This window comes from Hemitrygon akajei, chromosome 3, assembly GCF_048418815.1.
Source record: "Hemitrygon akajei chromosome 3, sHemAka1.3, whole genome shotgun sequence".
Taxonomy (NCBI): Eukaryota; Metazoa; Chordata; class Chondrichthyes; order Myliobatiformes; family Dasyatidae; genus Hemitrygon; species Hemitrygon akajei.
The window spans coordinates 144,488,874-144,515,070 of record NC_133126.1 but is presented as its reverse complement, the minus strand read 5'-3'; the positions used below and the strand labels follow the sequence as shown (position 1 = coordinate 144,515,070).

Here is a 26,197-nt window from a genome sequence, read left to right as displayed (position 1 = left end):
GAGGTGAATGTGCTGGTTTAGCTTGCAGGTATAAGTGCTGGGTGGGAGATTAGTGGGGAGAGACGAATGGACAAGGGGATCACGAAGGGAGTGATCCCTGAGCAAAGCAGATAGTGGGGAGAAGGTAGAGATGTGTTTGGAGGTAGGATTCTCTTGGAGATGGCCGAAGTTGCGGATAATGATGTGCCAGATGTGGAGGCTTATGGGGTGGTAGGTAAAGATGAGAGGAACTCTATCACTGCAAAGGCAGCGGGAAGATGGGGTGAAAATGGATATCCGGAAACTGGAAGAGATGCGGGTGAGGACAGCATCAATGGTGAAGGAATGAAACCCTGTTCTTTGAAGGAGGAAATGCCTGATGTCCTGGAAATCAAAGCTGCATCTTGGAATGCAGTTTCTCAATATTTGTAGGATTGAGTGATATGGGGAGAAGAGAGGAACAAAATACTGAATTAAATTATCAGGCTAATTTAATGGTTAATTTGAAGGGCTGAGTGATCTTATATCTGAGCCAATTATAACTGCTTAGTTGTTTTATCTGATGTCATCTGCTTGTTTAGTACTTGGCATCAAGAAGATACTTCATCTGCCTTTTCTAGAATAACGTGGCAGGACAATGTATAATCACAGTCCCACAAAGTTCCTTTAATTCACCTAAAAATATTACCCTTAGTTGTAAATCAAGAAAATATCTAGTATTTACACTCAAATAAAATATTATGCATGATTTAGAAAAACAAAGTTTTCAGCCAAACACTAGCCAAGCAAAGTAGGCAAACATTTGCTGGTTGAGATATTTTGAACTTAAAAAAATAATACACGTCATTTATGGCCATTGATTTAATATAATTGCCCCAAATGAAGTCATTCTAAAGCTAGGCAACTGATGCAATTTGTAGGCAAATCGTAACAATGACTGGACATAGGAATCACTCTACAAATAATGCAACGATGACCTCATCAACTGCACCATTACTGTACTGTTAGTTGTAGAGTTCTTCCTATGTCTAGCCATTGTTGCAATTTGCCTACAAATTGCATCGGTTGTCTAGTTTTGAGAATAACTTCATTTGGAGCAATTATATTAAATCAGTGGACATAAATAACACATATTTAAAGTTTATCCAAATCATACATAATATTTCATTTGGAATGGCTTTGTTTTGGCAAAATGCAGGGGATTCATTTACACAAGGAATATTTCCCCAACTCTTTGCCAAAATAGAGCCTTGGAAGCTTCAACATCCACTGAATTCAAACATCCATTTAATGAGCTATGGCAAGTCACTGCAGCATCTCAGTATAGATGTTAGTACTCATGCTTCTGAAATGTACTTGAGCTCAAACCTTTAAATGCAGTGATGGACAGGCTACAAACTGAGCATAGTCTAAATGTTCAGCAAAATAAAACCTTTGTATAAAAAATGCAACACCGCATGTTACCTGCACAATTATGCAAATGATATTAGCATATTAATGTACAGATGTGGCTTTTCCTGAATACTTTAAATCTTTGTTCAGTTCCATTAATACTGAGATGGATACAAATTTAAAAGTATTATCACATGGGAGATTTTGACCTTAACAGTACTTGTATACGGGTCACCCATTTTTAAAATTCTAGAGCTCAAAAATCATCGTAATTGCTCAGGAGAAAATTGTTTTGATGGATTTGTTGTGATGGAACACACTTGTTAAAAAGAAAATTATAATTTTAAATATGTAGCAGAAATCTAAGAAGCTGAATCAACATCCTTTCAAATGTACAGTACTTGTCTTTTATCAAACACGTCTTTATCAGTCAGTTACCATAGAGTCTTGCATGTCAAAATTAGCATCACACAGATTCCGGGGCACAGCAAAGAGAATGGTGTCACCTAATGAAATCATGGCTAATGTGAGATACCATTCTGTCAGAAGCCATTTTAAGTTGACTAGTTGAAGCTAGGTCCCTTTCTCCCACAGGAGCCCAGGATTGGATCCATGTAATGAAACATGACTTCAACCAAAGGTGAAATCACTTCTAATTCAATGAGCTGTGCTAAATTAGGGGAACATTAAGTAAACCTCAGGACTACTTCACCTACAACTATGTTTAATAAATGGAACGTTATTTAACAGTTGTCTGATTAGCATTAAGCCAGCAAAATAAATTGAAAGCTACAGTATTCTGAAAACGACACACACTATTCTAACACAGCCTTCCTGCTGCTGTCTTGTTTACCAGAATGCTTACTCACTTAAAATGTCCCAACATGCAGAGCCTATCTTAACGAGCATCAATAAACAAATGACACATTCGTAGTTCAACTTTGTGAACAATACGCTAGACTACACTCTGAATACATACTTAAGGCTACTTCATGCATTGTGATCAATACTGGACAATAATAATTTTGATTTATTATTTGATTGCATGTGCCAAACTTGCAGCTCTCAAAAATCTCTAAAGGTTCTTGGTTACAATTTTGTTGTAAAGAAATTCATCAATTACAGATTCAGCAATGTCCTACTTGCCTCGGACAATCAATAGTGCCTTTCTTCTGTTACGTATCACCACTTTTCATTTTTCTGCTCTGTCCTGTCCCCTCTCTTGGAACCCAACTACATCATTTGCTCTCAGTGACATTTTACTTGTGCCATGCACAGAATCTCCTGTAGTTCTTGACCTTGGCAACATATCCAAATGATTTCCCATCATCATCACAGTTTTAACTGAAGAGCTAAATTCTCTTCTTACCTCATGCTTGATTATTTCAGTGAGGTCTGTCAGCTAAGCTCATTTCCATACTACTCAAACAGGAAATGACCTATTAACAAAGTAACTTTTCATAATGGAGATGACAGTCATCTAACATTGTAGTGGCTAATACAATGTGCCAAAAGATGTACTGGATTACACACTTTTAACAGTACACACATACTCCATTACTATTAAACAATGTACCTATGTATTTAATTGGAGCCAAGATAACCTCTCTCGTTGACCTTTGATAACACCACTGAAGGATTCATGCCTGTAACTTTATCCTATGCGTGGGCTGATTTGTCTGAAGTTAATAAAATAAAATAGATCTGGGTTTACACCACAGATCAGGTTGCATCTGATTACTGAGGAACCACTGATGGAAAGTAAGAAGCACCAATATTTTTGGGAACTTAGTTGTTTAATATCATAAAACTTCACAAATTAAGTTTAAATGAAATACTCATATGCAACTTGTCTTATGCAAGACAACCCTGTGGCATTGAACCTGGAGAGCCAGACAATTATAATCAAAGAACTGGCAAAACGTTCTGATGTAATATTGTAACCTCCCACACTGGGCTCATATGCAAAGTTGGCTCGTTAGCCGGCTCTGCTCACAGCCACGGGACTTTGCGGTGAGGAGGCCACCATTCTTCAACAATATATATCTAGGGTTGGTATGATTTGGGGTTCATCCAAACAGAAACGTTGTGATGTTCCTGTTACAGAAACCTTGATTTGAGTGAACGCTGTGTAAATACTGCCCACACACAATTGTCAGTCAGCACAAAATAATAATCGTACACCCCATAAAATTATAAAGTGAGAATATTTATAAATTTTTGCTTTATGGAACAGTTAGTAGGAAAAGGAAACAAAAAAAAAACCTGAAAGGGCCCACTCCAGTTAACCCAGTCCAAATGCGCACACAAAGTTGGAGCTCGACTTGAAATTGTCCTTTTCACTCACGCACTGGACCTGCAGTCTACATGAAAGCACATACCACATTCTGAACTTTGCTTGATTTAAAGTCTTTTCACTTTACCACCGTTGCAAAACAGCAAACTTCAAATTGTACAAGGCAGTGATAGTAAACCTGATTCTGTATGTTATGATTGGTAAATTGCATTACCGCAGTGTAAATGCTTGCATTTTATGTAGAACAGTACAGGCCCTTTTGCCCATTGATGTGCTGACCTTTTAACCCATTCCAAAGTCAATCTAATGCTTCCCTCCCACACACCCCTCCATTCATATTCAACATTATAGCATATACAGGCCATTTGGCCCACAAAGGGTTGGTAGAAGACTGAATCAGACATGGAATACACCATCAGCTAACTTTTCTTTTGAGAGAATGGTGTAGGTGATTCTGGTTCTTGTGCATCAGGAAGGGAATAAATCTCAGCTTTAAGCTGAGTTTAATTTTTGTATTTTGAGTCATGTGACCTGTGAGGCAAAGTGGGCATAGCACTAAAAAGGGGTACTCCTCTTTTCGAATTAGAGGCTACATCAGATACCTGGATAGCCACTTGACTTGTAGCTGCATTTCTTACAGGGGCACATTTCCATTTTTTGTTTAACTACCTAACTACAACTGATAAACATTTTTCTCTGCTCAAATCAATAGAAGTAGAACATTCTGGCGAAGCAGTACTTCAGTTGGGATGGGGTACTGGTGGGAAACTACTTCGCAATTTATAAATGGTTATGGTAATTCCCACTCATGTTTCCTGCAAATGTCAGGAATACTTTCACCAGGCTGTAGTTAATTGTATCTTAGTAGGGAAGGTCTACTCTGGCATAAAATCTGAATGTTGTCTTGATCTTACAACAAATAGATTTTCCTTTATATAATGCCTGCTCTGGGTGGTTTAAGAGAAAAATGCTGCTCATAAGTATATTTGTAATAAATCAGATCTAGCAAAAGTGCTTAATTATTGACAAATTAGACAATAAATTGTAAGGGGTGGCTTTTGTTGTCACTTTTCTCTGACTTAGTGGCTGCATGCTCTGGTGGCATCATTAATCCTAGTTTGGGTGGTGACAACAATGAGTGGTAGAGATTTGAATATCCAACAAAGGATTGTTTTTCGTGTCATTACGCATGCAAGCAGCGGATGCACTCATGAACTTTACTTTTCTAAATTCAGGAGACAGCAAAATGTCATCATTGGTAAAGGACTGATTTAAATCTCTTCTCGGCTTTTATTTCAATTAATAACAGAACCTTTTCATAGGCTTGTTAGTTTGCTCAGCTGCTCAACAACCACTAATTTTGGTAATTGATAAATGCTTTGGGTGAGTGAACGCAACAGGAATTTAGACATACAGTGCAGCTTTAGCTCCTGTTTGGATACTTCAAAGCCAAATTTAAAAGATTAAACAATACAGTGTGCCTAGACATTCTGGCCTAAATAATACACACACCAAGGAAGTTGGACCATGCAGCAAAGGATGGTCATTCATTTAAGCTCTCTCCACAGGTCTGCCCAAATGATACATTGAGCAATTCAACGATTTATGAATTTCTCTATCTGTATTAAATTTATATATTTGGTTAAGGATCTCTCCAGAACACATAGCTAAAATAACTTTATTTTGGATAGAAGGCTTGTTTTGGACCGTGGCAGTCTAATTGTGATCTTAATCATCTCCATTAGTGTCCATTTTACTCATAGGTGCCAATTATATAAAAGGTCATGCACATTATTCCTTGGATAGAATTTGTCACTATTTATTTGCTTCTGGTGCCAATTTGCTCTGAGGTACTCCACAGCTGTCTTTTTAGCACACAGGGAAAACATTTGAGATCCCTACCACCTCTGTAAGGAGTCCCATATTAATTCTAATTTCCTAGCACCTCTACTTGTTTCATTATCCATTTAAATCATTAACATCTTTTATGTTAAAAATGCATATTGTCTCTATTAACTGGTTAGGCATTCCATCCATCAATTGCTCTGTGTAAAGATATTTCCAGTATTATCTTGTTTAATAATGGTTTAAATGAAGACCCTTTGTTGCTGACTCAAATTCTTCAATGTTATAAAAACCCTCAATAAATCTTCCGAAAGCCTTTTATTTCCTTGGGAATGTGGTTTCCTGTTACTGACATATTGTTTTTGAATTAGAGCCCAGTGTCTCTAATTTAATTTAGAAGAATGAAGGGGGATGTCATTGAAAACTATTGAACGTTAAAAGGCTGAGATAAAGTAAGATATGGAGAAGATGTTTCTTATAGTGGGGGAATCTAGGACCAGAGGGTACAACCTGAGAATGGAGAGATGTCCATTTAGAATGAAGATGGGGAATTTCATTAGCCAGAGGGTGGTGAATCTGTGGAATTCACTGACAAAGGCGGCTGTGGGGGCCAAGGCATTGAGAGTATTTAAAGCAGGGGTAGATAGATTCTTGATAAATCAGGGTGTAAAAGGTTATAGCAAAAAGGCAGCAGAATGGGATTGAGAGGGAAACGGATCAGCCATGATCAAGTAGCAGAGCAGACTCCATTAGCCAAATGACCTAATTCTGCTCCAGTCCTTTTAATTTGTTATAGGGACATTGTAGAAGAGATACTGAGACCAATGTCAATCAGAGTACCATTAAATAATTAACTTCTGAATTTTGTTTTAACACAAAGTTCATCCACATGACCATCAGGGTCATGAAGATTATTACCCACCAAAACTTCTGTAACCCGATATTCTATACAGAACCTTAGCAAGTCTAAAAATGCTCCTGCAACCAACAATATAATTAAACAACTCAGGGGGAAAAGCGCCTGAGTTCCAACACATCAACATTCAGCTCTTCCTACAAACAATGCCTGTTTTATGTGTGAAGTGAATAGTCTTTGTTTCTCACATCACAGAATCCTCTGCTAACTTGGCAAAGCAAAAAAAATTCCAAGCCTTCAAGGGAATTTGCATTTGTCACTTTCAATTGGTAGTTAGTTAAAATGCTGCTACTGTCCAGTAACAGAACCCACGGCTTCAGCTTATTAAATACTCATCCTTGAACGAAGGTTCAGATTTTTGGCTCGTACATGATGGAGGCACTTCTGGCATTTATCACCCATAAGATAGCAATGTGCTGCTTTTTGAACCACTGCACACATTGTGAAAAAGGTACTGTTGAGTAGGAAATTATTCAATTTCCCCTCTCCCCAACAATCGTGAAGAATCAGCAATACATCTCCAGATCAAGAAGTGCCCACATCCAGATCAAGAAGCTGTACAATTTGAACAGAAACTTAAATGAAGTGATGATCTTCTAAGGTGCGTGGCCTGAGGTGGTGTGTTTCAGAGATAAAAGTGAGAGCTGTGGCATCACATCCTGTGGATGGTATAATTGACAGCAACAGCGAGTGAATTTTAAAGGTAGTGTATGGGATGCCAATTAACAGAGCTGCTTTGCTCTGGATGATGTAGATATGTTTGACCATTGTTGAGCTCCACTCACCCAGTTAAATGGCAAGAATTCTGTCACACTCCTGACGTGCCTTTGCAGTGATGGAAATGCCGTGGAAATCTGTCATTCACAGCACAATATTCATCTTTTCACTTACCCCATTGTCATGTATATCAGTGGTCCAAACAGATATCTGTTCAAAGGTGACTTCACTAACCCTTCTTTACAATGATTCATTATTCATCAGAATATTGGTGTGGGGGATTTAATAACAGTATTTCTAGTGAATGCCACGCGTAGGTGGTAATGATCCAGTTCTTTGGTTGTGCATGTGTTGCCACTTTCCAGGTAAATCTCAGTATCAACTAGGTCTTGCTGCAAAATTCCATGAATGATTTTCCAAGGACACATAACTGGAACTAAATATTGTCCTTTCACCCCACTTATGACTAAACAATGAAAGGAAGTCCTTTGTTGAAAAAAAAGGCAAAGATGGCCGAGTTCAAGGTTCCCCTGAAGAACTTCCCCAGCCATGTCTGGAACTGGGGTGATCATCCCTTAAACACAGTTACCTTCCCTTTTGTTCAAGTTTATTGTCATTCAACCATACTCATGTACCATACACGGATGCCAAGCATAACAACATTCCTCCAGACCAAGGTGCACACAGTACACACACATAAAAGTAATGTTACTACAAATAAATTGACAAATAATAAGGTAATTTCAGACACCAGGTAAAAAGTAAACAATATAACACTACCGGTGCTTCACACTGGCAGCAGGGAGTTTGGCAGTCTCACAGCCGAGGGGAAGAAGCTGTTTCTCATCCTAATGCTACAAGTATCTCTTAGTGGTAGGAGGTCAGAGATTGCTGGACAGCTACGATGAATCATTTACAATGCTATGGGCCCTGCGTGCGCAGTGCTCCTGATAGATATCTCAGATGGGTGGAAGAGAGAACCCGATTATCCTCTCAGCAGTCCTCACAATCCTTTTGTAGGGACTTGCGGTCAGATGCCAAGCAATTCCCATAACAGACTGCGATGCAGCTGGTCAGGAAGCTCATTCAATTGTGCTCAATACAATTGTGCTCGTGTAAAAATTGATTGGGGGGTGGGGGAGGGAAGAGAAGCCTCAGTCTCCTCAGGAGGTGGAGACACTGCTATGCTTTCTTGACTAAAGAGGTGGTGGTGTTGTGGCAGTAAGTGGGATTCTCCGTTACGTACACTGCCAAAAACTTGGTGGTCCTAACTCTCGACACGGAATAGCTGTTTATGTGCAGTGAGGAGTGGTCTTCTCCACGCTGAGACTCAGGTTGTTGTGCTCACACCATTCCACCAGTTGCTCTGCCTCCTCTTTGTACGCCGTCTTGCTGTCATTGTTGATGAAGCCAGCCACTGTTGTGTCATCAGCGAACTGGAACTAGCAACGCAGTCACGTGTCAACAGTATGAATGGCAGCAGACTAAGCCTACAGCCCTGTGGAGTGCCAACATGAACTGACTGTGACCCTTCTATCGGGAAGTCCAAAATACAGTTAGAGAGAGAGGTGTTGTGACCCAGTGAGGACAGCTTCCCCACCAGCTTCTGAGGGATGAGGGTATTAAATGCCAAGCTGAGGTCGATAAACAGCATCCTGGCGTATGAGGCACCATTTTGCAGGTGGGACAGGACAGAGTGGAGTGCAGAGACAAAGGAATCATATGTGGACTAACTTGAGTGGTAAGTGAACTGGAAGGGGTCCAAAGTAGCTGGAAGATGGGGTTTAATGTGATACATAACCAGCCACTGAAAGCACTTCATTATTGTTGCAGTCAGGGCCACTGGACAATAGTCATGAAGAAAGGTTGCTGTCACCCTCTAGGATACTGGCATGATGGCAGCAGCATTGAAGCTCATGGGGACGGTGGACTGTTCCAAGGAGAAGTTGAAGATGTCTCTTAGAACCTCTGTTAACTGGGCTGCACAGTCCCTCAGCACCTAACCAGAAATGTTATCACACCTTTCAGCTTTACACAAGTCCATCCTGGCTGAAGTCTTCCTCACATCAGCTGCAGCCAATCAAAGTGCCTGCTTCTCAGGTGGGGAGGAGGTGGCCCTTCCTCATTCACAGATTATCCTGTGCATCAAATCATGTGTAAGAAAACATTCAGCCCATCAGGAACTGTCACTGTCGTTGATGTACAGGGTGGTCTTGCAGCCTCTTATAGTCTGAATGCCCTGCCACACACACTTCATATCCGAGGTGGCACAGAACTGGATGTATATTCAACGTATATTGCTGGATATTTGTTAAACAGGTTATCACTTTACCTGGGTTTTTTTAAATGCCATACCCTGTCAAATGTTGTCCTGAAGTCAAAGGTTGTCACTGTCACCATGCTTCTGGAAATTGGGCCTTTTGTCCAAATTTGGACCAAGAGGAGACCAGGAGATGAGACTCTCGCCTTTATGAGAACTTGGAGATCCAGAGCAGAGTAATGGTGAGAAAGTGCTGTTCAGGAGCATTCCCCATAACATAACATCTTCAATCACTCTGCTAAAGACTGAATGCTCATATTTCCAAGTGGGAATTGGCTGGATTGGATTTGAATTTATTTTTTCTTAAATGAGTAGGATATAACTCTGCAAAATTTTAAATTAGGCCAGCCTGAAGCTCAGCTGAAACAAGTTTGAGTGGAGATACACTTTGGTCTAGAGCAGGGATTCCCAACCTAGGGCCCTCCAGATCCCATGCTTAATGCTATTGATCCATGGCATTAAAAAAAAGGGAACCCCTGGTCTGGAGCATTATAATCAGGGCATTTTTTGTATCATTTGCATCTGATGTATTTTGGTGTCCTTATTCATTTCATGGTAACACATGGTGTGAATAAAATTGCTGCAGATTAATTAGGTCTGTCTCACAGGAGACAGAAATAGATCTTCCTTTTGCAGCTGTCACTAAAGCCTTTTCTTTCCTACCATATACTGGGCTTTGCCATTTTTGTAGATTAGAATGTTTTTCAGGTCTCCTTCTTCAGTTATCTTTTTTTAAATTAATCATGACCATTCAAGACTGGGTATGTTCGGATTTGCTCAGCATGATTGATTATCTCTGCCTTTAATCGTAGAGTTAAGGGTTCGTCACAAAGTCCAGACTTCATTCTGCAGACACGCAGATCCATAAAACAAACTGGTTTCTCCTGCATTACACTTAAAAATCTGTGAAATCACAAATTTATTGGTAAAATGAAACTTTGACTCATTTGTCACATCTGTAATAATATCCACCAGCACATCTGTTATAACTGAGTGGGGTATCTGGCATGATTCTGCACTATAACGGTTCAGCAATTTGTAAGGATGTCTAAATGATGACATTAATGGACTAATTCTTCAAACATGCTTATTAGGGTCAAGCATACAATGCCTGTAGCCTCAGCAAGATAAATTTGGTCTCACCACATTGTACAATGGAGGGATATTAGTGGGAGGAGATATGGGATGTTTTTCCTTCTTTACTTGTCAGGATGGTTCTGTATTCATCTGATCATCATAAGCAAAGGTCAGACCTCCCATCTTTGCCTTCTGGAAGAGGCTCCCGACACTTCTGTGGTGACCATTCATTTGGTGCCGTCCATCAGCTTCCTGTCACCTTAAAGTTCTCCACCACACATCAGCCAACAGCCACTTACCCACAATTCTTAGTGAGAAACTGACTGGCTGAATGATGCTAAAACACTAGAGTTCAAACCACCAGGCCTCGTGTAACCCAGATTGAGGGTTTGCTTTGCAGCTCTCAGACAAGGTTCACCTTCAGCTAAAATTTTGGATGTTACATTATGTCATACACAACTCTATATAACAGATTAAAAAAATTACAATATGTCATTATCAAAAGTGCAGTGAAATAAATTTGCATCCTCAAAGTGCCTGGATATTTCAAATGCGAATGTAGATTGTAAAAATTAATGGCATATGAAAGTGAAAATGCTTGGAACTAAAGAGGAGGCATCTTTTATTGCACAATGTGCTTGGTGGTGGCAATTGAATATGCTTTATCTTGGTCCAAAATTATGAGAAATTACTACAAAGAATATGCACTTGTACAGTGCTGATCACAATTCACAATATCTCAAAATACTTCTTGAATATAGCTAGGCATGTAATGTAGACATCACGGCAGACAGGTTGCATGCAAAAGTAATTAATGATTTAGTTGGACAATAAATTCCGAGTGAAATCACACATTCTTGTTTCAGGACAAATTGATTTTTCAGTGAGAGCCCCCAAAAAATAAAATGCACCCATTGCAAAATAAAGGGAGAAACTATGTTCAAATGTGCGGATCCCAAAAACCATTTCAGATACAGACATGGCCATTTGGCAACCTTTGATAGCACACCCTGATATGTAAAGAACATACATCTCTGTTTAGCATGTCAGAGGCCTAGGAAGACATTTTGCACCTGAAGAACAGGCTCCATATAACTGTATTTCTAAGTCATTATGTTTATGACATAAACTTTATCGATTTTGATTCCCTACTGGATGTCTGATTTCATTGCAGGTAAGCTCATGTTGCCTCATTACTCCTGCAATCATCCTATCAGCTTGATTCTGCAAGGGCAATACTCCCCTCGAGCTCTGTAATCGAATCCAAACAGGAGCATAGTAGGTATTCAGTATCCTATGCTTTAAATATCACCTATTTTCTTAAGCAATGCATTTCTTAAATAACATCTACTTTCTTGAAAAGCATTTGAGAATTCATTACAACAGAGTTAATGCATTCGGACAGTAGATAAAATTATTATGCTGAAATTATTCCAGTTATCCTTGAGCAAAATAAAGGTTTATTCATTATTTTCCCTGGTCAGATACAAATTTAAAGCATCACACTGTGCTTTTGAAATTGATCACTAAAGATGGTCTTGATTTACTGTAAAATCTGTACTGCCCAGACAGATCACTCACATTGGTCTCCAGAGAATTCCAGCCACTAAGCAAACCATTTTCTTTTCAGACGTTTACTTCTGCATATTTAATTTTAATTTACCTTTCAAAATGTTTGATTATTGAACAATTGAAATTGCTATTAGAATTGTCATTGTATGATAAAAGTAAACCAAATCTCTTCCTATCAAAACTTCATTTAGGAATTATTAGGAATGCATACGTTTAAACAGGATGATCCCCAAATATACAAATACGCTCAGATTTTATGTCCAATTAACAAAAGATAACAACTTCAAAATTACAAGGAAATACAAGCTCTGTCGTAGTCCAAATTCACTAAGGACATGAACTCATTAGTTACAGGAATAACAATCCAGCATAAAACTTTAATTGATACTGGGCAATCTGTCTACTGTCCCAAATGCATTTTTGTAATTATATAACTAAAATACCAATTAATGTTTTGTGATACTGCATATATTGATCTGGAACAATGACTTAATCTGATGGATTTAACTTCCCCCTGGCTCTGTAATTGATTCTTCCTTCTTTTCGCTCCCCTCCTACACGCACGCACAATAAATTCTGCAGTGAACTGCACAGCGGTGAAAGCTTTTCGTGCTGCCATTAAATTTCTATTTTACAAGATTAATTCCAAGAACATTGAACCACCGTCTCACCCCCCCCCCCCATTAAACGAAATAATAAAGAATAGGCAGACAACACAATTCAGCAACCTGCTGCTGAGCAGAAAGCAAGCGAGACAGCCTTCAAGTGCACCTCTCTGCGCATCGCGACATCTTTACCTGATAAGCACAGTTCTCTTGGTGTACCATCTCAGCACATGATATGAAAAGCGGCCACGACTGACTAAAAGAATTAAGGGCTGTCGTTCGTAATTCAGATTTAAAGCATCTGGGAGGATAAATGCCAATCCCTGCAAGGCACGAAGCTGGTATCAGACAAAAATGGATGCTTCTGCTGCAGCTGCAACCTGCGTAATGGCTCTGTCTCCGTCTGCTAGGAGCAGAGTGGATCGTAACAATTCTCCTCGGGGAGCCAGCATCTATCTGGGACGGCAATGGAGGAGGGGAGGGGGAGGGGTGACTCAACCAGCACGAATACAATCAGCCAATTATACCGTAGTCACACAGAGAAACAGAGCTGTTTTGAGGCGGGCGTGACCTTTTGGTGGTTTGTGAAAGGAGCTCGCTGATGTGGAAAATTTCTAGTGTCCATCAAACAGATGAAGACAAAAGACAAATCAATGGTTTAATTGAGTGAATTTAGACCTCAGGCACGAATCCTGCACTTATGAATGTAACTGTAAACTATGGAAAGCCTGAATTCACATTTATCCCCTTGATATTGACACAACACGCCAATTCACGATATTTATTCCATAAAAAAGTGGAATAATTCTTGCTTCTGAGCATTGTCTGCAGCACTGTACAATGTAGATTTTTACAGTTATGGAATTATTTCAAGAATTATATTGACAGATGTTTTTAACCACTTTTAAATTACAGAAAACTAATATAAAAGTGTTTGGATTCATGCAATTTCCTTAGGCAATTCCGATATAAATTGGAAAGGAGGAAAGTTTTGCAACAAAAGCAAATGTTAGAGGGATCTATAATGATACACGTACCACTAGAGGCCTTGTATCACAATAAGCCTTAAAGGATCACCTTTCCCATGCCTGCACATTAGAACCACATCTCTAACCCTTCCTTGCAGCCCTCAAAATTCTCCCTTTAAACGTATTTTATAGTTTTCTCCTAAAGTTCCTCTTTCAATCCGTTTTCACTTTCTCCCCCACACAGCACATTAAAGATAATAAGATCTCTATGAAGAAACCTCCTCACCCTGAGTATGTTTTTTCATCTAGTTAAAAAGTAATATTAAAGAACACTGATACATGATGAACTTCTTCAAGTTAAATGCCAATTCATTAAGAGAAAGAAATAATGCCATGTGGCCGATTGGTAATCTACAACAAACTTATTTTTAATATAAACTTTACTTTTATTTGGATGAAAAATATTAAAGCTGAACAACCATTTTCCAGTTTTCCCAGATCACCATCAGGACCAAAGCAGTGTGAGGTGGCTTTCAAAAAGGTGAAGGAAATGATGTCAGACGCTGTAGTCACATATTATGATCCTTATTTTCCATTGAAGCTTATATGTTATGCCCCACCTTATGGAATAAGTGCAGTCATGTCACATGTTATGAGTGATGGCAGTGAGCGTTTGCATCATGTTTCCTTACCGCTGTGTAGAAAAATTGCACACAAATTGACAGAGAGGCCTTGACCCCAGTCTGGGGAGTAAAAGGTTTTAACCAGTACTTGAATGGAGAAGAGTTTGCCCTCATTACTGATCATTAAATATGAGTGTCCATTTTCAACCCACAGAAGGTGTTCTGCTAACAGAAGCAGCACAAATTCACAGATGGTCTCAGTTTCTTGGAGGACACAATTATAATATTAATTTCAAGAGGACAACTAATCATGGAAATGCAGATAGATTTTTCCATTTACCCCTGGAAAAGGGAATAGCTGAAAACTTTTGTAAAAGAGGACACTTCTTTTGACATGTTCTCCCTAATGTAAATCGAAAGTCTTGCCAGGGGGGAAACCAGAGACGAATCCACACTGTCTCAGGTCTCTGCATCACCCAAAGTGGCTGGAATGTGCAGCAGAAATACCAATTCCCCCATTTTTCCCAGTGCCAGACTGTGAAGTTGGTTGCCTTCTGTGGGGATGTACCATCTAAGCTGACAGCTAATGTGTTAGAGGATCTACATGGAAGTCATCTAGGCATGGTCAAAGTGAAAGCATTGGCTCAAAGCCTTGTCTGGTGGCCTGGGATAGAACAGCTTGCCATGCACTGTTCTGGATGCCAACGTCCAGAAGATGCTCAGAGCAACTTTCTGTCCCTAGGAATGGCCTGTATTGTCATGGCAGAGGATCTACGAGCACAATTTTTTGGTAGCAGTGGATGCATCTACAAAGTGGCCAGAGGCGTTCCCAAAAGCCTTCACTACTGCCTCACATACTGTTGATGGGTTGAGAAGTCCCTTCAAGGACTGCTGTTCCAGAACACTTAGTCAGTGACAACGGACCACAGTTTGTTGTGAAACAGTTACAGTTGTTCTGGAAAATGAATAGAATAAGACTCTACATCTGCACCGTGCCACTCAGCTACAAATGGATTGGTGGAAAGGTTTATCCAGAATCTAAAGAACACACTACACTGGTACTGAGTCAGAATCTCACCAATTTCCTCCTTGCATATCGCAATGCACCACAGTCCACAAGTCACAACCCATCAGCTATGCTGTTCCTGGACCATCCCTTGCAGTCACACTTGGATCTCCTGAAACCCAAACTCAGAAGGAAAATGCAAGGCAACCAGCCGAGACAAATCGAAAGCTTCTCAAACAAGGAGGTTCAATGTTTCACTCCTGTCAAAGCAGTCCTGGTGAGGGACTACAGAGCTGATCAAAAGTCAATACTCAGAACTGGACCACTGTCCTATACAGTGGAGAGAGACTATGTCTGATATCTGGAGACAATATACTGATCTGCTGAGGAGCGCAGAGTCAATTGTTAGAGAAGAAGGGTGTGCAGAGCTGGCAGAACCACTTCCTGCAGTCCTACAGTCAACTCCTACAATCATCATGGAGGCCCCAGGAGCTGAAATTGTTTCACAGCTGCCAAACAGAGTCTCACCTGCCAAACAGAGCGATTCCCTCTTGTGGAAAGACATTATCTCACGAGAGTAAGTAAACTACCACAGAGATTAAATCATTATGCCTGAATTGGACAATTTTAAATTTACTATGCTGCGGATGTCAATTTAGTAGTTGTATTCTATAGTATACTGATAAGTAAGTACTTAAGTTAAGATAATTCCATATTGAGTTGGAGGTTATAGCTAATTAGGGAGGAGTGTTGTGTATTTCAGGAACATTTGAGTAATATAACTATATAGTTTGATTAAGCATTCTTGTTTGTTTAAATAATTCATTACTAGTTATATATAAAAACATATGAATTGCCTATGTTATCACTCCAGCGGATCATACATGCGGACCCTACTTAATGTAAAAACAAAACTAAGACACATTATTCCTGACTCCATGTTTTTGCTTTCAATTAGTTTTAAGTTTTGTCATTATAAAACATAACAAAGCTCAGTTATAGAATAAAATATACAGTGTGAATTTCTCTTCTTCCCTATAAAGAAAAAAAATCATATCCAGTATCCCATTCATTATATGTAAATCACATTCCAAGCACCTGAAATTCCAAATGAATTCTTTCAATGGTATTCTGCGCTTCTCACAGAGCCAAAACACCACCAGCAACACATAGTTCAAATTGTGATAATATAGATATGACATAAAACTGCAAGATATAGGAGCAGAATCAGGCCATTTGGCCCATCAAGTCTGCTCCACCATTTCATCAGGGCTGATCCAATTTTCCTCTCAGCCCCAATCTCCTGCCTTCTCCTTGTGCCCTGAGCAATTAAAAACCTATCAACCTCTGCCTTAAATATACATAAAGACTTGGCCTCCACAGCTGCCTGTGGTAAAAGAAATCATTTTTGTGAGCCTCTTTTGAACCCTTTACAGTTTAAGCACATCCTTTCTCAGATAAAAGGCCAAAAACTGCTCACAGTACTCCAAATGAGGCCTCACCAGTGCTTTATAAAGTCTCAACATTACATCCTTGCTTTTATATTCCAGTCCTCTTGAAATGAATGCTGACATCTCATTTGCCTTCCACACTATAGACTCTAACTACAAATTAACCTTTGGGGAATCTTGCGCAAGGACTCCCAAATCCCTTTGCACCTTGTTTTTTTTTAATATTTTCTCTCCATTTAGGAAATAGTCAGCTCTTTCATTTCTTCTAGCAAAGTGCATGAACATACCTTCCCAACACTGTATTCCATCTGTCATTTCTTTGTCCATTCTCCTAATCTGTCTGAGTCCTTCTGTGGCGCCTCTCTACTTCCTCAAAACTACTTGCCCCTCCACCTATCTTCATATCACCTGCAAACTTTTCAACAAAGCCATAAATTCCATCATCCAATCATAGCTTGATGAGCAGCCTCATGTGTGGCACCTTGTCAAAGGCCTCTGAAAATCCAAGAACACAACATCAACCAATTCCCCTTTGTATATCCTGCTTGTTATTTCTTCAAAGAATTCAAACGGATTTGTCAGATTTAATCATGATTTCTTTTAAGGAAATCATGCTATTAGTCTATTTTATAATAATCATGTGCCTCCAAGTACCCTGAGACCTCATCCTTAACAAAGGACTCCATCATCTTCCCAACCAATGAGGTCAGACTAACTGACATATAGTTTCCTTTTTTCAGCTTCTCTCCCTTCTTGAAGGGCAGAGTCACATTTGCAATTTTCAAGACTTCCAGAACTGTGTCCAATACTTGTCTCTCAATCACCATCAGAGCAGGTTGCTTTGTCACTATCAGAGTCTTTTGGGGAGTTTGTTGTGTATGTATCAGTTGTCATGTCTCTGACACATCAATAGAAACCATATTTCTGAAGTACTTCATGGGGCCACCTTAAGGAAGCACCAATCTTGCCTTATTTATCCAGCCAAACACAAAGCCCCTCTGTTGTCTTTGACCTTGTCATGGCAACTGACCTGCTGGATCATGCCTTTACTCCATAAACCATGTTCCAAATTAACTTGGCAAATATCCATTTTTAACATACAGAGCCAGCTAGTCACTGTACTTCAATAAATGGATTCTTGTCACTTCACAGAACATTCATATGAAGAATAGGTTAAAGCTCTATACTTGACCGCATCTTGTTTCCTTACTGTTTTAGAGTTTTGGGATGGTTTAATTGACCATGCAGCACTTCCAAGCATACATCTACTGTTTCTTTTTAATCAGCTCTTTTTAAAATTAAGCCAAACCATTCACACACTTGCTACCATGATAAATCATGTGCTGAGTTTTTAATCCAATGTCCTATTTGGTTTTGCAACATTTCCAGTAACTGTCTAACCACAACACTAACCTATTCAAACTCTACATACCTTTGACTTAACCAATCCTCACAGCCCTCTCTAATATACACCAGTTCTCCAGACATGATAAACAGCAATAATTCTGCCATTCTGTAAACAATCCCACATTTATCCTTGTGAGTCAACTATACCAGTTCCCAATAAATACGTAAATGTTCATTATGACCTATAAACATATCCTGAAACTCATTCTAAACTGTGCTTACAATTTCCTCCATCTCTTTCCATCCTTAAATATTAGTTTTCTGACTCAGACACAATGCACTCTGGGCCAGCTCTAACGAGTGAACTCTTAATCATTTTAAGCATATTTACAATGAACTATCTTCTCACAACTTACTTCTTTGCAATACTCCTAATCTCTCTTTCCTGACTAGCTGTCTTTCTCTTTGCATCTGTTTGTGAAGTGCCTTGGGTCATTTTTTTTTAATTAAAAGTGCTATTTAAATGCAAGTTGCTTTCAGAACTATCATTTTGAATGAAATTTCTAATTCATTGTCAAATTATGCTCTAACACTTAAAATTGAAATTACAAACCCAAGTCCCAAAACCCAAGATGAAATGATAATATGCTAACCCACTGTGCCATTCATTCCCTCAAGCAATATCCTTTAATTAAAATTTTTATTTGAGTGGGATATATTATGTTATTAACTCCTCAAATCACAATTTTTCAAAATGCAACTTGCCAAAGTGTGAAAATTCATTCCTTGGTCATCTCATACTTAAATACACAAGATTAATTATACTGCTGGTATACTCACTACCAATAAGCACGTGTTAAAATTACAGTTTAACATTGCTTGAGAAAGAAATTTCACATTTTCTATGTAGCAAGTCAGAATGATGTTCAAGAAGATATCAAGATAAATCATCCTTGATCCCTGTCCTTAGTGAAAAAATATGGTTTGTATGTCATCTAGCCAGATCTGTCCATACACAAGTACATTGAGATAACACAAAGAGAAAACAGAAACAGAATATTGCATTAGAGTTACAGAGAAAGTGCAGTGGTCTTAGATTAATAAAGTGCACAAGCCACGATAAAGTAGATTGAGGGGTCAAGCGTTCATCTCCACTCTATAAAAGTCTGTTCAAGAATCTTATAACAACAGGATGGAAACTGTCCTTGAGCTTGGAGGTAGGAGTATTGTACCCTTTATCTGAAGGAAGGGGGATGGGTGCAGAAGATGAGAGGATGACAGGATAAGGTGGTCCTTAATTATGGTGGCTGCTAGCCCAGTGCAGTGGTTAGGGTAGACTGTCGACAGGCTGCTTTGCATGACAGGCTGGGCTGCATTCACAACTCTACAATTTCTTGAAGTATTGGGCAGTAACACACACAAAATGTAACTGAACAGGTCAGGCAGCATGGATGGGAATAAACAGTCAAAGTTTTGGGCCAAGACTCTTCATCACGTCTGACAAACTTAGTGATTCTCAAGAAGTTATACAGGTAAAATGCTGGTGAGTTGGTTCTCCTCAATCTCTGAATAAAAATGCAACTATATAATGATGAGATGAGGAATGATATCTTAATTTAAATTATCTTTGGAGTAAGAATTTTTTTTGTCCGAAAAACCCTTGGAGGCCGAATTCATGAATATATTCAAAGCTGAAGTAAATAGATTAAGTCATTTAACAATACTCTTAAGGATTATAGGGATAGAGTAGGAGAGTAGAGTTAAGGAATGTTGAATCAGTCATGACCTTGGTGAAAAGCAGAGCTTTTGAGGGACCGAATGGACTTTTCTTGCTTCCATTTCTTAAGGCCTTGCATCAAGCAGGAAAACCGTACAGGTGTTAACACCAAAACCAGAGTTAATTGCATGGGCTGAATGGCTTCCTGCTGTACATTAAGCCTCTGATTAAGTGCAGAAACCAGTCCAATTTTAGAACAGATGAAAATATTTAGTTTCAGCTTCTAGGTGATAGAGTTTCTCGAACTCTGAAGATCCACGAAACAGCAGGTTTGCACCTCAAAGGTCCACAAAACAATGGTTTGCACCACAAGAGACCAACTGATCAATCATATCAGGCTCCTTGCGAAAGCAATATGCAGCTAGTCACATTTCCTTATGATCCCCATACTCCTACAGCTTTCCCTACTTCACATATTTAATCAATTTTCATTTAAAAGATGCTATAGTCTGTGTGTTAATTAACTCCTATGGTAAAGCATTCCATGCACCAAGAAAATTCCATAGAAAGGTTTCATTCTACTCTTCTAGAGATCATTTTAAATTGAATAACTCCTCCCTCACAGAACCAAGCATAGAAATAGAGACGGCAAGATTGACGGACAGCACCTCACTCAATCCCAATGTTATTATTGTTGCTGTGGCACACACGAGAGCACATTACTGGAAATCTGATAGAAAAAGCAGCCATATGACCAGAGGTTATGGGAACTAATCTCAAACATGAGAAACTCTGCAGATGCTCAAAAACCCAAAGCAACATCCACAAACTGCTGGAGGAGCTCAGCAGGTCCAGCAGCGCCAATGGAGATGAATAAACAGCCAACATTTCAGGCAGAGACCCTTCTTCAGGAAGTACCCTTTTTATTTTCTTCCTGAAGAATAAAAATCAAAGACCTTTTCCCACCACGTTATATATTTTGCAAGAAATTGCTGGATTTAAATAAACCCATGATGATGGGTGATATGGACTTTGTCACATTGCACACCACCTGTCAGATCGCAGTTCAAGCCACATTCTTTGGTGAAAGTATCAGTAGATGCTTATGTCAAGAGCAAGCATACTCTTGTCTTTTATCTACATGCACATACTTTCCAGTGGCTGTCCAGTTAATTCCAAATCCTGCCTCCTTAACTTGGGGTCACTGAAATGTATTTCATTACCCTCCTATTACTGGTACTAGTTAGCATAATCCTCTACTGGCATATATGTTTGCCTTTCATCAACTTGGGAAGGTGGGAAAAAGGTTTAAATATTTTGAACATTTTTGTTTTGTGTGGATTTTGTTAACAGGTCAGGGGAAAAAAATCAGTATTCATTAAAGGAAAGTATGATATTGTGGGGAAAAACAAGCAAAATACTGCAGACTCTCACTTAATAGGATCGTTTCCTATTGGTTGCATACTTTCTACCATCGTTAGAGTAAGGAGGAAACATAAATATGAATGAGACACAGAATTTGGACTCAGAAGACCTTGCTTCCTTTGCCGCAAGCTTATTTACACTGCTGCCTCTGTTCAGCTGAAAGAAAGCCATTTGTTCCGTGTGCGTTCATCCAAATAATCCAAGAATAATCACTACTTTCCCTCAAGCTGAACTCGTTTTCTAAATTTGAGGTCAGGTTTTGATATAGGTGAAGAAGAGGTTATCCAGATCTTGAAAAAGGAAAAGAACTTTCGGCACTGATCTGGCTCTTTTGACCAGATTCACTGCTCCAAACAGTTGTAATGAATTCACAATTTTCTTATATCCATGCATTATTGCTTTCCTGCAACTTTTGTATTGTTTATTTAATGGGAAAATATGTAAGTATGAAATATTGGAGGTTTTTTGATGAAAAATATATTCCCTGGTGTTCACTGGCGTGATAGCCACATTTTATAGCCCTAGTACTGAATCTGTCAAAAATTCCAAGAAATCCCAAACTGACACCCAAGACTTACTTCCAACTAATTACATAGAACAGAAAAGGAATAGACATAAAGTGTGATTCATGCAGATACCCATTTTAGCATTCCATGAAACACTTATGAATTACCTCCAAAGCCCTACCTGGATGTCCATTTTTAATGTTTGTCACCAGCTGCACAAGGAGTTTTCTCATTCATGCCTACGTTTGCCTTCCACTTTGTTTTGTGTCCAGTTAAAAATTACCTTCTAAGCATACAGACTTCTTATAATCTTGAATCGCTTTAAGGTTTTCTGAGCCCTAGCTTCTGCAGTCTTTCCCAAATATATTAAGGCTCCAACGTGTTGAGTAGATCAGCCTAATCCGTCTATTAATCTTCCCCCTTCTTTTGGCTTTGAATATGTATTAACTTTGTGCTTCAAGTGGCTAAAAATAGATTCCGTAACTTGATGCATGTGACACAATGAAATGAAGCAAGATAGCAAGGATTACAGGAAGGGCAGAGGTCACAAAATGGATTGACAGGATTTCTGACAGGAACTGAAACCAGGATAAGCTTTTCCTCCCATTCACAAACTACTGTATATTAATTTCAAAAATGTGCTTGTTATGTGCACTTGAACCAAGGAAAATAAGCAAACTGCTGAAATAACTTAGCAGGTCCAACATTGAGTATGGAGGGAAAGGAATTATTAACGTTTTGGATCCCTGCTTATCACCCTCCACCAGCCTGTCTACACCTTCACTCATCTGCTTCTTTCCTTTTGTCTGCTTTCATAGTTCACCAAAGGGCCATTTCTGTGCCGTACTGTATATGAAATGTTAAATACCAGAGGGCATAGATTAAAGGTTAGAGGGGGAAAGCAGAAATGTGATGTGCAAGGCAACTTTTTTTTTGCATGTCTAAGTAATGTCCGAAACATGCTGCTGGGAAGGTGATATTAACAGCAATGTTTAAAAGGCGGATACAGACTAGTGAACAAGAAGGGAATGGAGGATGGACCAGATGGAATTAGTTTAATTTGGCATCAGGGTCAGCACTGACATGGTGGGCAAAGGTCCCTGCCTTGCACTGCGCTATTCTATGTTCTACCTCTCACCCACCTGCCCCTGTCTCTCATCTCCCCCAGCCTAGCTGGGACTTCAGCCCATCATCCCTCACTTCTCCTCAGTCCACTTATCACCTACTGGCGGCTCCTGTCTCATTCTTTTCCCTCTGCTCTCTATACCACTTTTAGCTCCAGCATCCGTGGCCTTGTGTCTCCACGTAAAGTAAGGCTTTGCACACCTTTTAAGATTTAGATTTTTTTCTGACTTTACCACTGTATTAAAGAAAACAAGCACTGCCAATTTGCGTACAGCAAGTTTATACCACGAGGAAAAACCTCAAAACCATGTTATGATCATTTTGGGGAAATTATCACCAAATTAAATTTAACCACATTAACCACAAATGCAATTTAAATACATGCAGGCTTAATCTCACCTTGTCCTAACCAATATTGTACAACACAACTCGTATCTGACACATCCATCAGTTTAAGGAGACTAAATTAACTTCAAATTTAGGCAAAATGAACTGCAAACAAGATCCACCACTGAAAACATTTGACACAATCTAAAGCAATCGTTGTCTGTTCTATTCTGGTGAGTGACCACAGCTGTAACATATAAATTTTAACTTGCTAGGCTTTGCATCATTTTCATCATTCATAATAATTGCTTTGAATGGCATTGTTTATGGAGCGGAGACATTATCTTACTTGTTCTAAATTCATATATCTCTGTGACATGTTACAAATCAGAATATACTCAGTACATCATGACAGCTCTTAACAGTCACTGCACCTGTTATTTCTCAGTAAATTCTTTCAGTACCACTCCATTCTATATTAATACCATTTTATTTCTAGGTCCGGAAATTGAGATAAGTAATAAATTAAATGGGTGTTCATAAATAAAGTAATACGTGCAGAGAAAATGCTCTATTGCAGAACAACTATGGCCAGGAATATAGTCTGAGCTCCCTAAATATAAGAAATGATATAACTGCCAAGACCTAGCCGGACCTTTCTTCACAGAAGCCTTGAGTGATTGGCAGACAATTAAAAAAAAATATACTATGCCTTTTCTTAAATTCCTGTAACCAGCTTGCTGAATATTCACAATTACTTTCAATTTACAGTTCATCATGACAGATCTTGCTTGTTTCATGATCAGTGTACCGTTAAGCAGCATATGTTCACTCTGACTGTCAAATCCACTTTGTCAATACACGATTGAGATCTTCATTTTTTGCTTTATGCAATGTGCATCTATTTTTCATTAACTTCTGTTCATTACATACGTAAGGTCACCTCTCAGAGCTGCCTGTGGTGCACAGAGTTCTGTGCATTGCCTGGGAACCTTCCCAGCACCTGGTGGAATTTTCCATTTGTGATGTCATGTCAGCACTCTAAAAACATTTTGGGTTTTGGAGGTTTTTGGATTTTGGAATTTTGGATAAGGGTTACTAAACCTGTATTACGAGCCTAATATTTAATTAAGACATAGATTTGCATAATAAGAGAGCAATAGAGCACAGAAATAGGCTCATTAGCCCACTGAGTTTGCATTTATTCATCATAATTATGCAAACAACATCAAGGTGCATTTTTCTGAATTCAGAATAAAATCGCTTTACACCTTTTTATTAATGTTAAGCATCTGCATATATTTTCAACTTATTAATTGTATTATGCCCGAACAAAATTTGCAAGCAATAAGGAATTTGGCTATGTACCACCTGACTATGAGAGAAACAAGGTCATAATATTCAAACTAGCTGGCAGAGTGCAGCAGGCTGAAGGGGCTGTTTCTTAGCTGTACAGTTCCTGTTCCAACAGTAAACTGCTTGCTTGACACACCAGACCCCAGGCATTAATCTGTGTTATCGTTATCACTGTGATATTTGGAAACAAAAAATATAAATCACAAAGTTTTATTTTTGTACAAGGGTTGAACATAACTAAATGATTTCAATTTGGTCAGAATCTAAATATTACATGATGAGTCTGAATTAAATCAATTTCTATTACTTTACATTTAAGATTCAAAAGACCACATGGCTGTTACTCTTTGGATAATTTTCCTTCCATTTCTACCAGCTCTGGCATTAACAATACTTAACTGAGATGTTCCTTTGCAACAGGCAACACTTGTTCATGCCACTGATTCTACTAAGGTACACAAAACAGAGCAGTTCAGATCCCTCAGATCCCATTAGTGTTCTTCATTGCTTCTTAGATTTTCTGGAGGCTAAATTGAGAAGCTTTTGAAAGTGGGTGATGAGATAGTGATATCCAATTAACCCTCAATCATTGGTTGTAATGCTGGCTACACACCAGCTTCATGTTGCTTGCCTATTGCAGAATCATTACATAGTGCTAAGTTCACAGTATATTGGTTTCATGTCAGGTTCAGTACAGCTATTACCCCTCAACCATCAGGTTCTTAAACCAAAGGGGTTATCTTCACTCAATTTCACTTGCCCCATCACTGAAATGTTTCCACAACCTATGGACGCACATTCAAGGACTCTTCATAGAAACATAGAAAATAGGTGCAGGAGTAGGCCATTCGGCCCTTCAAGCCTGCACGGCCATTCAGTATGATCATGGCTGATCATCCAACTCAGAACCCTGTACCTGCTTTCTCTCCATACCCCCTGATCCCTTTAGCCACAAGGGCCATATCTAACTTCCTCTTAAATATAGCCAATGAACCGGCCTCAACTGTTTCCTGTGGCAGAGAATTCCACAGATTCACCACCCTCTGTGTGAAGAAGTTTTTCCTCATCTCGGTCCTAAAAGGCTTCCCCTTTATCCTTAAACTGTGACCCCCTCATTCTGGACTTCCCCAACATCAGAAACAATCTTCCTGCATCTAGCCTGTCCAATCCATTTAGAATTTTATACGTTTCAATAAGATCCCCCCTCAATCTTCTAAATTCCAGTGAGTACAAGCCTAGTCGATCCAGTCTTTCTTCATATGAAAGTCCTGCCATCCCAGGAATCAATCTGGTGAACCTTCTCTGTACTCCCTCTATGGCAAGAATGTCTTTCCTCAGATTAGGGGACCAAAACTGCACACAATACTCTAGGTGTGGTCTCTCCAAGGCCTTATACAACTGCAGCAGAACCTCCCTGCTCCTGTACTCAAATCCTTTTGCTATGAATGCCAACATACCATTTGGCTTTTTCACCGCCTGCTGTATCTGCATATCCACTTTCAATGACTGGTGTGCAATGACACCCAGGTCTCGTTGCACCTCCCCTTTTTCTAATCGGCCACCGTTCAGATAATAATCTGTTTTCCTGTTCTTGCAACCAAAGTGGATAACCTCACATTTATCCACA

General features: G+C 39.1%; 1 protein-coding gene across 9 annotated transcripts in view; it reads right to left on the bottom strand.

Moving 5' to 3' along the window:
• Positions 1-26,197, bottom strand: part of schip1 (schwannomin interacting protein 1) — an 878,565-nt gene that overhangs the window by 107,080 nt on the left and 745,288 nt on the right. Inside the window, exon 1 of one of the 9 annotated variants that reach the window (XM_073041000.1) lies at positions 21,944-22,100. The exons of 6 other annotated variants lie outside the window; for them this stretch is intronic. In XM_073041000.1, the coding sequence (XP_072897101.1) occupies positions 21,944-21,955 (12 nt within the window). In that variant the 5' untranslated portion in view covers positions 21,956-22,100. Of the gene's footprint in view, positions 1-12,911; positions 13,188-21,943; positions 22,101-26,197 lie in introns of those variants that run through there. 2 more of the 9 variants (XM_073041001.1, XM_073040999.1) reach the window with 2 other exon arrangements.